Source organism: Tauraco erythrolophus, chromosome 3 (assembly GCF_009769465.1).
Source record: "Tauraco erythrolophus isolate bTauEry1 chromosome 3, bTauEry1.pri, whole genome shotgun sequence".
Classification (NCBI taxonomy): domain Eukaryota; kingdom Metazoa; phylum Chordata; class Aves; order Musophagiformes; family Musophagidae; genus Tauraco; species Tauraco erythrolophus.
In genome coordinates, this window is record NC_141467.1 from 72,647,593 (window position 1) to 72,663,931 (window position 16,339).

Below are 16,339 nucleotides of genomic sequence, written 5' to 3' on the forward strand. Positions count from 1 at the left end.
AGACGGAGATAAAAGCGTGATGCATTATGGCAGAGATTAACACCAGTATCTGCAGTAAACATTCTGCACTGCAACCTGGAAATGAGGAACCCTTGACGTTGTTCTGTATGAAACACTGTACTGGAAGGAGCACCACGAGAGCAAGCTTTGGACTTCCTCCATGGAAGTACAATGTCTTAGATCAACATCCCTTTGGGATGGAAAGACGAACTCCCAAATTCTTTATAAAAGAATATGCAAACATTCAATTAATATTACCTACAGAAGTTCAGTTACCCTTTCACATACAAACCTAAAGTCAACGAGCTAGAAAGATGAGTGAATAAAAATGGAGCAAGAATCAGGTACGATGTGCTTATTGTCTTTTATTGATCTTATTATTTACATAACCAAGCAGAGAGAAACTTTTCATTTATTTCCTGAGGGAACACTTCGTTTGCATAACTTGCTCTAGAGAACAGAGCGCATTTGTTTACATGAAATTTACTCCTTTTGCTTTGTTTGCTTGCTTTCCGCGAGCCCCAAAAGCACTGCGTCAGCTTCCAGCAAAGTTGTATCAGTTGTTGCACCCAGGAACCTAGACGTGAGTTCAAGATCCAGCAGTCTCAGGCGTACTCGGGTTCCTCTCTGATATTTTCTGTGAAGAAAAGGGGAGAGGGGGAAGAAGGTAAGTTTTGTTAAGCGATGGTCTTACATCTCCTAAGGCTGCTCACTTGTCTGCAGACCGAAGGAGCAGCTTCATGGAAAACAACGTGCTGCAGTGGAAGTCCAACACTGGTGTAACGCGTCAGCACTAAACAGCTGGGACGTACTCTTAAGACCACAGACCCAGCCTCTGGTGATACAATCCTGCCCATGGCAGAGCAGACACCACCAGATCCCGCGGAGGGAATGCAGGCTCTACAGAAAAGCTGTTATTATATGGGAAACTGTTTGTGTCTCCCATCAAAATATTTTACTGTATCATCTGCTATCATGCACACAATTATCTGCAGGACAACATATCATTAAAGGGGAGGACAAGTCGTCATTAGATCATTAGTGACATTGCTGTGATCAAAAAAGTATAATGCCAGCTAACTATGGTTTGTATTTCCAACTCTGGGCCTCAGGCAAAGGAACTTTTCTTGTCTTATGCCCTCCTCCAAAGAGTGAGTATCATCTGCAAGTTTTTTACTACATATAATTAAAAAGAAACCCCACAACTATTGTAATGAAACATTCCACCTACAGGGTCGGGTTTTATTGTTTTATGCTCTTTTTTTTCTTTCTGTTTCCTTTTAAGTCAGAAGATGTGAGTGTTCAACATGTTTTAAAAACAGACTCTGTATCAAGATGGCCATGCCAAATTAGGAAAGATTTTTGAAATACTAGCATCTTGTCTAATGCACCTGGAGATCTACTGATCAAAGTGCAGCAATAAAACTGAAAATTATTCTCCTTTTGTAAGTTCAAGCCATACTTCTTTCTTTTTTTTTCTAGTCAAAGTTACAGTCAGACTTGATGACCTTAGAGGTCTTTTCCAACCTAAATGATTCTACGATAAAGAGCTAAAGATGACACAAGCCTGACCACCTTGAGCAAAAGCAGAAGAAAGTTTGCAGCATTCTCCAGTTACAGACTGGATAAAATGTAAGGGGAAGTCTGGGTGAACGCACTTCTACCTTGCTCATATTCACCTTCAGCCTGGACAGACAATCTTTTCTATCTGGCAGCTGTTTGCTAGCACAGAGCAAAACTGAACCGAGTTTCAGCTTTCTTCAGCGCATCAAACCCAGATCCTTTTGGAAAATGAAACATCTTGAGACAAGATGCTGGACTTGCACATTTTTTTCCATTTTCTGTCAATTCTATCTTACGTTAATTTCCTGTGGCTCTTGGTTAACCCTGGGTAGTGCGCTCGGTTGTGTTACAAACTGCAAAGGAAGATCATTTGATGCCCCCACTCTCAACGAGTAGCTACGTTGGGTGCTTTGGCGAGCAAGGTTTGATCATCACAGCATGAAACCTGTGATGATCTGCGTGAATCAACCCAGTGGAAATACTGTGTTGATTTCTTAAAAACATGTTCTTGACTTTCTTAAAAGCATGAAACTGAAGTCTTTCCTCTGCCCAAAACGTGAATAACCACGCAAATAACGCAGTGAAGAGTAGGGCACAGCTAGCTACCAAAGGCAGAGAAGAGCTTATGTGAGGTTGTCACCTGAATAGCTGGAAAAGATCAATTCTGCCTCTTTCTATGCAAAATATTTGCATTTCAAAACAGAACAGTTTCACAGCTGATGATAGTAATTCGCGAAAGCTAAAGTGCAACATTTCAGAGGAGCAAGACAAGGGCAAAACAAAATTAAAAGACAATGCATAAGATCTTAAAAAGGGATGCTATTTTCCAGGATTTGTTACGCTTATTTAAAAGAGAAAGCTCTCCAAAGAAGTCAAGATGTTTTAAGATAAGAAGGGGAATGAAGAGCAAAGCTCCTCACTCCTTCCAGCAGCCAACAGCTAAAAAATTTTAAATAAAGATGCCAGCTGAGAGTGATTTAGGCATTTGGGTGCATGGGAGAAATCTACAGAAAATTCTCTACGGTGAGCCCAACCTTCAGCTTGTTGACAGCTGCAGGCTAGATGGGTTGCTTTAGCATCCAACCATGAAGTTATCCTCATCCCTAATAGTATCTTATCAGACTTTTCTGCCTTTATCAATGAGTGTGAGGAGTGGATGGGGCATGAGAAAAGATAAATTCTAAAATAAAAAAGCGAGATAAATTAATTTTTGAGAGAAGGCAAAAGAAGAGGCAGAGGGGATATCTAAGTGGGAGAAATGGTCTATGGAAACAGAAAAGAGACAGCTGACACAATAAGGAAAAAACAAGGCTTGGGAATATATGAAAGAGAGGATAAATGGTAAAGCAAGTGACAAGAAAACGCTGAAAACACTTTAAGCAAATAGTGTAGAAATGAAGGAAACTGTATACAGAGTAGAGCCACAGAAGAGGAAAATGTCCCTGAGAAGTACAGACCGCATGAAACTGTTATAGCTTGAGTGACACTAAACTCCAATCTGTAAACATCATTCTGTGCTGCTTTTGAAGTGATGAAGGACACATATTTAATCTAATAAAACTTAACACTAAAACTAGTGGTTATGTGACAAATTTTAAAGGCCAGCAATCCCTCTGCTTTCCACTTCTCTCCTTTCTCCTAGAGGAAATGCAGCTCACCAGTAATGGAAAGCAGGATGCTACTGTGAAGACTGGCTTCAGGGTCCAACGCTTTTCTACAGAAGATTGAACTGAACAAGGTTTGTATCGAATTAGAAGTCCTCTCCCTATTCGACAGCGCAGCGTAACAGAGACACTGAGTTCCGTTTTTGTAACTGGAACACAAAATATTACTTTCCTCATGCAACAGTTCCTTTTGGGCTGGTTGGCAGACTGCAGTGCTAAGTGTCTTGCAAGGGAATACATGAAACTCATCTTTTCTAATCAAACCTTTAAAAGTGCTATTCAGAAGCAGGAAAGTCCATGAGCAAAATCTGTAAGGGAACTGTACTTCTCATGTTTAATACATCTAATTTAATAATAAATTAATAATCTTAAGCACGACTTCCCTCATTTTAGCATCATGAAGACTTTACTCACTGTAGTTTGCAGAGAACTTTGCTCGAACTTCTAGACACAACTTTAGCATATATTTGTATTGCAAAATCCAGGCAATTGTATTTTCATAAAAAGAACTACAATCTTCAATGCTGCTTCAGTAACTCAAAACAGATTCCAGATACTTTAATCATACTTAATTATTAAAGAAAGTTTTTCAGCCGCAGCACATCTGCTTACAAAGAGATCCTGAAAAACGACACTTCAAGGAGCTGACGCAACTCCCAATTTGTATGAATACAAACATGTTGGTTTGTGTCACGTTTCCTACAGCTAAAACACTTTAGAATCCACGAGAAGTGGAAGATGTAAAAAAAGTAAAAACACAAACACAAGGTGCAGTGGTGGTCTATCCACCACATTTAGAGCAAGAGGAAATGAAAGGCTGCTCTACGCATAGTAAGCATACTCTATCCACGAAGGCATTTATCCTTAAAACAGATAAAACTATCCTACGGTTAAAGCAGCAGCTTGAAGCAGGACCCAGAAACAAAGCAGGCATTTTATTATTTTCATGAACGGTGTTCTAGGAGACACAGGACACCAGTGTAAAAGGAAGGAAGCCATCTACTCCATTTTGCAAAAGAATTTGCTTTATTTTTAAGTAACAATGCTGATATTCAAGACCATCCTATCTCATGACCATCAGCAGGAACCATTAACCTTTGCCCAACCCCCAAGCACTGTGTTCATCAAGGATGCACGTGTTTTCCTCCTACCACTTCCTATGGCCAGGTAAGAGTATTAAATTAATCTGAAGTAAAGGAAGATAGTTTGGTTGCACATATAAGTCAAGGTATAGGAATATTCTATAGAACTTCAGAAAATTATTTTGCAAGTAGAATCAAAGTTTTCTCCATTTCTGTTTCTTCCATTTCTTTATTTACAAGAGCTACCAATTTCAACCCTTTGGGCACACAAGTTCTGGCTGGAGGCACTCGGGCTAACACGCAGCTTCAGAGGTGGGAATCCACCGGCTGTGCCGCTGAGCCGTGACCCCGTCTCAGGCCGGTGTTGGTAGAGCACCCGCAGAAGTGCCCACCAGAAACCTTCGCCTGAGCTTCATCCAAGGATCAATGGTCTCCAGAAAGCTTTCCCTAGTTTGAATGAGCGCTTGCAGGCTCCTCTCCATCTCTTCTGAAGCACGCAAAGCACTGGGTACAGGTGCACCTTTCCTCAAACATCTGCTTCCAGAGATGACTTTAAGTTAATTTGGAGGCAACTCAAATACTTGTTTCAGTCCTTTTTGTAATTTTTGGACTGTCATATAAAAGAATTTGAAAATCCTTGTTCTTATTTGAACCATAGGCCTGTCCAACTGTACATCACCAATGTAACACAGTGCGTTAAGAGCACAGAGAGAGCAAACAGCACAGCTTTGCTCATGCTGCTGATAGAAACTTTAAAAGCAAATGGAAAAATGAAATTTTATGTCCTCATATTACATTAAAAGTAGGGCCTTTTATCTTTGCACGCAAATATCAAACTACTGTGTCTTAACTTACATAAAGTAGGTCTTCTTTTTGCTGAACACACATAAATAGCACAGCGTGCACTTCCAAACTTAAGCAACTTGGAAGCATCCTTCTGACAAACTACATCCCTTTTATTGCAATTTGGTCCCTATCCTGATCCTTTCACTTTTGCATAGAAGCTTTAAATGTCTCAAAATCTTAATGATAAAGGAAAGCCAAACCCCCCAAAACTCTTCAGTCAAGATTTTAAACTTGTAATTTTTAAAAATTAAGTAATTTTACTATGTCCCCTTAAAACATATGTATAAACAATCACTTCCGATGTTTTCATATGATAAAATTGGAGGGAGAGGATATGGAATGATGTATTTAAGATTTTGCTAACTTTCATGAAAGCTGGTAGTGGGGAAATGTTATTTTCTTAATTTAAAAGTCATTTCAGGCTACAGCAAAAGGTTTACAAAAGGAGTTAACTTGGAAAGCAATGAGCATGTAAAAAAAGGAGGCTATAACTAAAAATGGGTTTTTGATCCTAATTATACCATTTGCTACCAAGAAATTGGGACAGTAGTTTTGCAGGTGTGCAACTTCACACGTAGAGGAAGCATCCTTATTACTACACAGCATCAAGAATTTTATTCAAAGTCTAAATTATAAGTATAGACATTAAAGCATTTTGTTAAACTATCCAATATTTAAAACTGCACGTGATCACAAATTAGCAAGCAGTCCTCCTTTTTCTATTAAAACTACTCAAGTTACTAGTTCAAAATTTAAAGCAACAAACCTTCTATTCTTAAAACAGTGCTACAAAAACAACAATGCAAATACAGAAATGGTTGAGTCTTACTAGGTCTTGCCTAGTATTTCCCCCTCATTTAAAAAATGCATTCACAGATACCCTCTGTTCCATACTATAAAAATACAGGACTGCTATTTTGAGACAAATGAAGTATTTTAGTTTATATTCCCCTCTATTTCTCTACTGGTTTTTGGTCTCCATTGCATCCTTCTGGAATGATAATCTGTGCGATGCAAAGCTGAATGAACTAGCTAGGGCTGGCTACGACCACTCTCAACCATCGGTCATTCCTCCGTGCCACCTGTCCCACCCCTCATAAACACGCATCTCTGAATGCAGTAGGAAGGCAACTATTAGACCTGGTTTTTAATCCTATACTGAGGGTGTCATTTGGTCATTATTTGAATTTTTTACATTTTCTGCATCATTATTTTTTAGTGTCTCCCAACACGTTCTAATGATGGCTTTCAAAAACTGCAATAAAAGGAATCCCTGTATTATCTCCCATACAAAATATATCAATATAAACCACTCCAAAGGCAGGGTTAGAGTTGAGCCATGGTACTCTCAGAGAATGCCATGAGAAGTCTTGATGTCTTTCATTTTTGCAGCGTGAGAATTTCAAAGTGGTTTTTTCAGATCTATTATTCACAAGGCTCTGTTTCAGTGGCTTAACACAGTACAGTACAGAACAGCTTAAGATTCTTAATTGCTTCACTTTTTTTTTCATGTGGAGGACATCACATTATCAACCTCGGAAACAAATACAACAACAAAAAAGGTAATGAACTAATTTTGACCATCCCCTTTTCTCCTGATTTTTTGTTCACCATTCTCACCACCGTTCAAATCCGCTCAAAATCCACCTGTAGCTCCTTACTAGTAGTACTGAAACCACAATGCGTCCCCAGAGAGCAAGCCCACCTCTTACTGACCCCAGCCAGCAGAAAAGCAGTGCAGCTGGGGTGGGAAGGAGCTGCGTGCGGAACAATTAATCTTGTTTCTCAAAAATATTTTGAAGCATTCACAGATGCTTCCCAAGCTTCCCAAGCCTACATTGGCTCAACCTTATCAGGAAAGGGAGGCCATACGGCCAGCTTAAGGAGCTACCCTGGCACAGATCTATGATATTTGTACAGATCACCCTCTGATGTCCTACCTGAAGGAGCTAAGCAGGAGCACACCACTTCCCAGCAATCCTTCACTCATTGCCAGTATACATAGAATTCTTGTTCTGAAGAAATACGGACGAGACAGAGACTAGCAGATTGCTTTCAAGCTGAACGCAGCGTAGTTTTACGCAGTAATCTACATCTTGCTGAAGCGGCTTTTTCCAGCGAGGTGCCCATTGCACATCTAGCGATGGGGGGACGGAGATCCTGCTTCCAGCAGCTCGATACAGCAGTCAAAAGACACACCCACACCCCATCCTCAGTATAAGCTCCTAGGAAATGCTGGGGCAACCAAATCCTACCTCTGCATGTATGAGCAAGGCTGCACAGAGTGGCAGTAGAGAGGTAACGTGAATTCTGCACAGAGCAGAACATGGGATGGTAAGAGAGATACTAGGAGAGTGTGTAGTATCCTGCTGCCAACCTTTATTTAAAGGTTATTAAAGAGAGGACCAAGAACATTCATAAAACTGAATAACTGCATACAGATTTTGTTCTGTTATTAAAAAGATTGAGCTGTCTATACCTTTACAGAAAGAAAATACTGGTATTAAAAGGCACTTAAATCTATCTGGGAAAAGCATGTAACAGCAGGAAAGTGAAGTCCAACAAATGCAAATGAGAATGACAATTTTGCCAATAATATTGATGAACCACTAGAAAAAAACCTCCAAGCACTGAGACTTTTCAGCCATTGATGGCTTCAACTGAAGAGATGTCAAAACAGATGTGTTAGTTCAGTTCAGGATAACCTGCTGAAATGTCATGTCTCCTGATACAGTGAAGTCCTGAGAGATGACCTGAAGATCCCTTTTGGCTTAAATTTTATTCATCTATTATTTATCACAGCATCCAGTCATTCAAATGAAGGATGGACACTCAAACTAGGAGTTTCAAAGCATCCTTATTCTCTGCAATCAAACACTTCACAAAAAATGCTCCAAGGTTCCTGGATCTTTCTTCTTGTGACTCATCAACCCATTGCCACTTCAGCTGTATTTGTTTCCCACTCAATTTGTTTTCTTCTTTCCATGAACTAAGCAAGCAAACATGCTCTCATTTCTTCAACATTAGCCATTTGTGACACCTGCTTAATAATTTTTCAGAATATTTTTGCTCCTTGTGTCAAAGCCCTCTTTTTACTAGGAAAAAGACTATACTCTGCTAGATACAAGCAGAGATCTAGATAGTCTGCTAGATAAAAGCAGATAAAGGCCTCTCATATTCTTGGAAGCATTTAGCAGAATGCTGTAAGCCTGTGTGAAACCATCAGGCTAAACAAGTCATTGTCACCTTGATGTTTTCGAACAACAGTGCCTAAGTAGAGCCTATGGCAAACATCATTAAAACCAACAGGTGCTTTATGAACCGAGGAAGTCTAAAGCCAAACCTCACTTTGTTATGACCACCACTAAAGCAGAAATTTGAAATTAACACCATTAAAAGTTTGAGGATATTAGCTAGATCCTGAGATGTGAAAACCATTCTGGAGCACCTGGAAACACCCCCGGCCAACTGGAGTTTACAGAAGCACACACACACACACGTCACTGCATGTACTGACATTTGGTGGGAAGATAACTACCAAACATACTGGTAAGAGTAGCAGAATTTGGGGGTCACTCCATCATTAGGGGGTAAAATATTATCTCCAATTATGCTTATGGAGCTGCCCAAAGCCGTAACATACAGGTCAAGCTCTGGCATCTTTATTCTGTGGGACCCAAGTTCAGGGATCTTGTCACCCTTCCCTGTGTCTCCATGTAAGTGAATGAAACATGGAAGTTTTCAAGTGTCTGTAGCTAAAAGAAGGTAAACGCGAAGCCTGACAAGAACTGTTTTATGATGGTTATGCAAAAGCCCTGAAGACACTGTCAAGCTCTGCTATTACAGTGGTATCAATAATCAATGTCATTTGTTTCTACGGCAGCAAAAAAATACAGTCCAAAAGTGCCAAATATTTAAATCTAATTCCATTCCACTCACTATGGACATTTAGACTCTCAGTGTAACAACTGAGTCATGAAAACTTCCAAAAAGTAACATGCTTACCTTCATTTCAGACAAAATCCAAAGTACCCAATATTTAAAAGAACAGACCAAAAAAAATTCTTGCTCTAATTCTTACTGCAGTCTCTGCAAGAATCAATTTGCATTCAATAAAACTTTAGAGGCACGATTGTTCCCTTTTTAGAGAAGAAATTCACAGAATAATCTATATTTTAAAATGTTCTTCATATCACATCCAAGATGAATGCTCTAACCTTTTCTCTATGGCATGGTGAGGTAAGCTTTGACAAATGAAACTTGCAATAGGTGGCTCCTGTCATCTAAGAACTTGTATCAGATATAATTATGTCATCATACAGTAATTTATGCCAGTTGCTTTCTCAGTCTATAACGTAAAACATATCCTTTGAGAGGAAACATCACTCTAATGAAACCAAATAAAGGAAATCTGAGCCTTTAGTACAAATTGCTGTATCTTTTCCTGTTGTTTAAACTATGCAATGAACTATTTTTATTAAAATATTGTTTTATAATTTACAAAATACTAAAAAGTAAAGATTACTATATACTTAAATATATTAAAAAATTAGCCAATTGTACTACAAAACATTAAAAAATTCCATAGCCCTTCATGCTTAAGGGCACCAGAAGACAGGCAAACTGCTTAAAATAAGAAAGAAAAAGGTAGCCAATTGGAAGAAAAAAAAAAAAGACAAACAAACCATGCAAAGCATGCTCTAGTAGATACTCTTCTGTCCATCTTTCCACAAGTGATCTCTATTGCAGTTCCTGTCCTGTCCCTTTCCCACGCTGGGACTTTGTCTGTCAGATACTTTTCATGTACACAGTCCTAAATCCTCAGCCCTCCAAATTTCAAACACAGTTTTCATAATACTGTTCTCAGTCTTACTCTCTTTCTACACTTACTTCATTTCCCTAATCATAACTTCTCCTCTGATCTCTGTCTCCCTGAGATCTCTGACCAGGCGTTTCCAGTTTTCTTTTTCTACCCCAGGAAAAACTACTAGACATTTTTTCTTGTCCTCTCTTCTCACTGCCTCCTCACTGATCCCAGTCCCAGCCCATGTATCCAGCCAAACTTATTCTCCTTTCAGTTTCTTACCCCATCACAGTTTTTTCTTTCACCAGTACCAACCAAGTTCCATCATCTTCTTTTCCTGGCAGTGCTTCTCAGTTTTCTCACTCAGCTGATTCCAGTTCCCTTGCATGAGCCATCCTGGCAGGTCTCTTATAAAGGACTAAAAATAGTAGGTTTTGATAATCCAGACATGGTCATTATCAAAATTCAAATCAGGCTGTTTCTCCCCCTTCCTGTCCGGGTAGCGACACTAGTTTTAGGAACAATGACAATGCATTTAAAAACCTGCCCAGTCTTGGTGCTCAACCCTCAAGCTTTGTACTGCTTGGAGAAGCTGTCACACAGGAAAAACTTCAGCAAACCAGGATAACTCATATACTGTCAGCAGGTATTTGCACACGTCTTCTAACCCTGCTTTGATGCTCCCATCTGCACTGTCCATGTCCCTTCTTTGTGTTTAAACCCCACTGTAGCTATAAATAGCATTTATTTTTCTCTTGAGAGAGCTGGTTGCAGAACATGGGTCGGGAGTCTGGAACGACTAATCCAGTGGCAGTGAGTACTGGTAACTATGATACAGACAGACAGAAAATAGAATTGCTGAACAGTTGAAGCAGATACCTGGATTCCCAGTTGCACATTAATCCAACAGGAGAGATGGGAGAGGGGCTAAAGACGGGAGAAGGCTGGGCACTAATGGTTTGGGGTCTCAGAGAAAGACTGTGAGGGGGAAGCAGGGTCTGGAGGAGATGCTTGAGAGTCGGTGGGCTTGAGAGAAAAGGAAGAAGAACTGGATGAGGCTCTAAGACAAGAGGAGCCGGAGGTACCACAGGCTCAATCAACTAAGGCTGAGGGAAGACTGCTCCTTCCCAAAAGACTGCTAAAAAGTACCAGTCTCTTCCCTGAACATCCCTATTCCCATGTCTTTTCCCAATTCTCTTTTTGGCTGTTGGTGGGTACAAAAAAAGCACTGCTTGTAGCCTCCGCCCTCTGGCTTGCTCAGTCACTCTTACCATTCACCTGTGGCAAAAGTCAAGTCACATTTACCTAACGGTCTATAAAATGCAGCATATGCAGATTGCTCAGAAAACGGTGAGATGCTCAGAGAAAAAATAATCAAATATTTTAGCTAAAAATATCTGACAGCATCAACACTATGGTCAAAGTCTGACAAAGCTAAAAGAGAACAAAATGGGATCTTGCAGGCAAAAAGCATGACTGTTACAACAGATTATAAATCTAAATATTTCCAGTGCACACAAGTCATCTTGAAGCATCACTGAGTGTGCAAGTCTAGAATATATGCCTGCAGTTAAATAGCAGAGCACATTACCCAACATTTTAAGGTATGTCAAGTAAACTTCTTTAGGTTTCAATTACTTGTTAGTGTCCATTTAATCTGAATGCCCCAAGAACAATCTCAGCTACTTACGTTATGAATGAACAATACAGACTAATATTGAACAGACTTTTTGATGAAAAAGTGGTCATAGTGGTGCTGTAAAAGGGACATTTTCAGATTTGGTCAGGAATGTTTCTTTGTAAGCTGACACTTGCACTATTCATTCAAATGGCTTTCACAGTTAATAAGAGCCTATTCAGAGACAACATGAAAATCTTACTGGGGAGTGGCACCTTAAAAATACAACCAGTTTGACATTGTCAGTTTGATTTTCAAGAACTGGCAAGGAAGAGTGCAAAGCATGAGGAAGGCTCACTTCTCTGCAGAATGCCATGTACCTGCCTTTGAGAAAACCCAGTATTTGATGGTTCCACTTTCTGCTAAAAATAACTGATATTAAGAGATCTTAACTGGAGTCTGAAGAGGGACAGTGAGTTATATTCTAACTGAATATAACTATCAGAAGGAATGTCAGAAAATTTAGTTTTGGATGCAATAAAGAAGAAACGAACAACTGGGTATATAGCAAGAGAGACATGCAGGCGAAAATGATAGTTGCAGGTTGGAAGTAGGCAAGGAGGGACCTCCAGGGAAAAGCTAGGAAAGAAACCAGGCTGCTGGGTACAGCCGCAGAACGTGTCCTGGGTTCCTGAAACCAAAGGCAGCAGAAAGGTAGGAAGGGTTTCCAAAGGAAATTCTGTTCAAGAGACACTGATACGGAAACAGGAGCATGCTTAGAGTTTTAAAAGGAGTGAAAGAACAGAGGAAAGCTTAGCATTAAGTATAATCTAAGCAATTCAGTGAAACTGGAGAGACAAGAAATAGGCCTCAGGGCTGAAAAAAGCTTATTTAAGAATAGTAAAAAGTAAGTGTATTCATGACAGTAGATCTGCATCCAGTACGTGGAGAATACCTGGAAAGGAACTGGCAACAACTGCCATGACATTATACCAGGAGAAGAATCATCTTCCCGATCTACTTGTTTGGCTTATGCATTCTTTTATAACCACTTTATTGTCTTCGGGTAGATAGAAAAACACCGGTAAGTTCTCATTAAACATGATACCCAAACATGGACTGAGAAAACACATACCAAATGAGGCTGTGGTTCGTTTTGTTCTAGATGTGGAAAGATGAAAGCTCCACAAAAAAGTAAATCATTACATCTTTCTCCACAGTGAGGAAACTAGAGATAGGTAAAAATATCTGGGCAAAAAGGAAGGAATAGAGCTTCTGTCATTAGAGAAACAAAATAATCGTTATCACAGAGAGTCAGATAACTTTCTCCTCCATAGTCTCACCTCCAAATTCTCCCCACAGGCAGCTTCTTCAAGGAACTTTTAATCTACCAGATCTTTCTTGAATCATTTTGAAATGGTTCATACCTCATTTTCTCCAGCTTAAACTGTGCAATCTTTCAACTGGATCTGCACGAGCAGATCTTTCACATCAGAACATACTTATCATGGGGGTATAAAACTGCCAACTGAAAGAGTTAAAGTCATGACAAAATCTCTGCGTATTTCAGGAACGGAGATAAAAAATAACATGATATGGACAAAAGGAATTTAATCTAGACCCCAGCTGACAGATTTGCGTTTCTCTTGCTTGGTACCGTCAACAACAGAAGAGCTGGATTCAGAGCTTTAGGTTGGCAATGTCATCAACTGTGCCCAAAGAAGCACCTTGGTCTCTGACAGGCTGTAGCACAACAAATGATTTGAAAGGGCTGTTTCTTTTCTGTATGAGAGCTCAGGCAAACACTTAATGCTATTAGTTTCTAATTTAAAGCTGTTTTCTTAGAACCATTATATAGAAAACCCAGAACAGACGCCCTAAAAATGATTTAGAAGAAGACACATATCGTATCAGACCTTCACACAATTCAAAAATGAAGAGCTGCAAGTTTGACAGCTCTATCTTCCCAGTCAGACCCCTTTTGTTAGCTCACCAGATACGGCTGGTAAGACTTCTACTCAACATGGCAGAACCGCTGCACGTGCCTGGGACAAACCCCATGACCGTCCAAACTATGCCAACCATACCTTGTACGACTGCTTGCCAAGAAGAAAGTGTTATTAGCCAGGCTTGGCTCAAACAATTCACTGCCCACAAAGCTACTTTAATGTACTGTCTCTACTGGGGGAAAAAAACCCACAGTAATCCAACAATACATTACGATACTTTCCCATCACTGCAGCAGTTCCCACCACAGGCAACACTTTGTCTCCAACAAAGAAGCCTCACATTCTGCGCCTGCAAAAAAACCTATCCACACTGTAGGGATGCCAAGAGGAACATCTGTGTGCTCAGAAGGACACAAAACTAGCTTTTTGTGTGCGTGTGTGTGTGTGTGTGCGCCTGGGTGAAAGAGATGGGGGCGGGGAGCTCACAGACAATAGCTTGTGTGACTGCCTGGTAAGGAAATGCTCTTTCATTCCCTTCCTCCTTCCTTTTAATTTATTTTTTAATCTGAACAAGGGAGTCAAACAGCCGCAGCAGTTATCAACTACTTCTCCAAGCCCAGTGAAAAGGGTTAAGTTTCTCTCACATTACTAGTTTTAGCCTGGATTTATTTTTACCAGAAAGGATTTCTTTAGGCGTTAAACACATATATCTGCTTTTCATCAAATAATCTGAGGATACTGAGTCTACTTGTCCCTTCAGCATAAATTATTATGACTGTAATGTAGATCTCACTCATGAAATGCTGAACATAATAAAATGCCTCCTAGAAGATGGATGCACTTGTGGGCTTTGATTATGAACAAAGTGAAGTTTAAAAAGGAGGAAAAAAAATCAGACAAAAAAAGTACAACTGCTGCCTTTCTGAATGTTGGGTCAGTCACTTGGAGAGCAGCGTAAGAGAAGGTGAACGAGGCACTTCCACTACCCTGAAATTAAAGCAATGAAAAGGTAAATGCTTTACCCTGTAAAGCAATGAAACCCAGCCCAATGGAAGCAGTGATTATAGAAAGATCCTCTACAGAGGGCGAAGACCATCGCTTACCAATGAGCATTTATATTTAGTTTTTATAAGACCTGTTTAATCAGCTATTTAAATAATCCAACAATTCTTTACTGATGGATTGAAATCCACTGTTTTCTTCTCCACTTTAGAAGGTACTTTCTGGTGGTGGGAGTGTCCTGGCCCAGTGACACTTAAATATGTTCAAGTTCCTGGCTTCATGCAAAAATTAGAAGAAACTACTACGTTTTTCCCGGAGATATGCTTACTAACACCATATTCTCCTTTTCTTCCTGCCCCGTCTCCAGCTGCTCCTTCCCAACCTGTGTGGTGCAATCTAATCATCTAACAGAGGCGATTAACTTGGACTGCTTCATGCCTCATCTTTAATGCCAGCATTGCCTCCAAAACTGGGAACAGGGAATCAATTAGCAGAAACTTACCTGTTTCTCCAAGTATTTGTAACTCTTTAACCAAGGGTCTGAAATTACATCCCCTTCCTTTGGGAAAAACAGTAGCCAGGAGATGTAAATCTGGAACTGAGCTCAGCCTTTCAGTCAGCCTCTCAAATACTCACCTTGCTGGGAATGTGCTCGAGCGAAACAGGCAGGTTTTGACATCGTTGTTGCACGTGCAAAGAGTATGACATGTGCTGCTCGCAGCGTGCAGTGTTACCTTTGTGTGCCTTCTCCAGAGAGCAAACCAAGTTAGAGGAGCTCCTGCATGCCCTGTCCGTGGGGAAAGGGAACAAACCAGCTGCATCATTTGGGAGAGGTGCCCACGGCATTCTACTCTGGATTTGGAGACATCGGTCCAGCACTTCCACTTTAGGAGGCACAAAGCAGAGAGAGCTGAACTCAGGCATGCCGAGTTCAGCTCTAGCAGGGCTCCCTGGGTGTGGAAGCAGTCCAGGCACCTTTACTGGGTAGATCTCGACTACCAAAGCATGCAGATCTAAACTACTCCTCTATGGTGCCAAATCTGATATGGCTGCACTAAACTCCCAAAATCAGGAGCTCTGAGGAGGTGGCTCTGCAGGGAGTCAGCTAAGGACAAGAGAGGTTTTTTAGCTCTTGTTTAGCCCAGATCTTGCCAAATCTAGACTGATTACACATTTCTACACTGGGCTCCAATTTCCAGAAGGTCTTATTGACTCAGGTCTAATGCTACCTCAATGGGAAGAGCCAGTTCTAGCTCAGCGTTGCCTTAAGCTATGTACGTCCTTAAACTATGCTATATTCCAGTATGTCCTGCTGGAATTCTGGATGCGAAGGGCTGTAACACAGCACTGCAAGAAACCAGTCCACATAATAAGGGGTCCGAGGTGAGGGGGTACCAGCGTCTCCTGCTGACAGCCTGGGATTGCTCAGGCGTCCTTCCTAGTCTATCCCGCAATAGCCATGAGATCCTGGCAAATGGAATCAACTGGATATCTCACCCCAATCACCTTGGAAAGGAGGTGACAGCAAAGGATGAAGTCCAAACTAGGACTTATTTAGATAAAACACAACTGGATACCTGAACAAAGTTAGAGCATTTACTTGAGCTTAGTACCGTGTTAAAGAAAAATGCTTCATCTGTTCTATGGTTGAATAAAAATTACCAAAGAACAAAAATAATTGTTTAATACAATCTTGGTGCATATACAGACAATATGTTTTCATTCTCATTTGACAGTCTTCAGTGAAACGAGCTGATTTAAATGCTCATGAAAACAAGACAAAAATGGTTGAAGTCAGTCAAATGTAAGAA

General features: G+C 40.3%; 1 protein-coding gene across 1 annotated transcript in view; it reads right to left on the reverse strand.

The window, feature by feature from the left end:
- Positions 1-360: 360 nt before the first annotated feature.
- Positions 361-16,339, reverse strand: part of MRPS28 (mitochondrial ribosomal protein S28) — a 68,683-nt gene continuing 52,704 nt past the window's right edge. Inside the window, exon 4 of the mRNA XM_009988614.2 lies at positions 361-637. Within this exon, the coding sequence (XP_009986916.2) occupies positions 484-637 (154 nt within the window). The 3' untranslated portion in view covers positions 361-483. The remainder of the gene's footprint in view (positions 638-16,339) is intronic.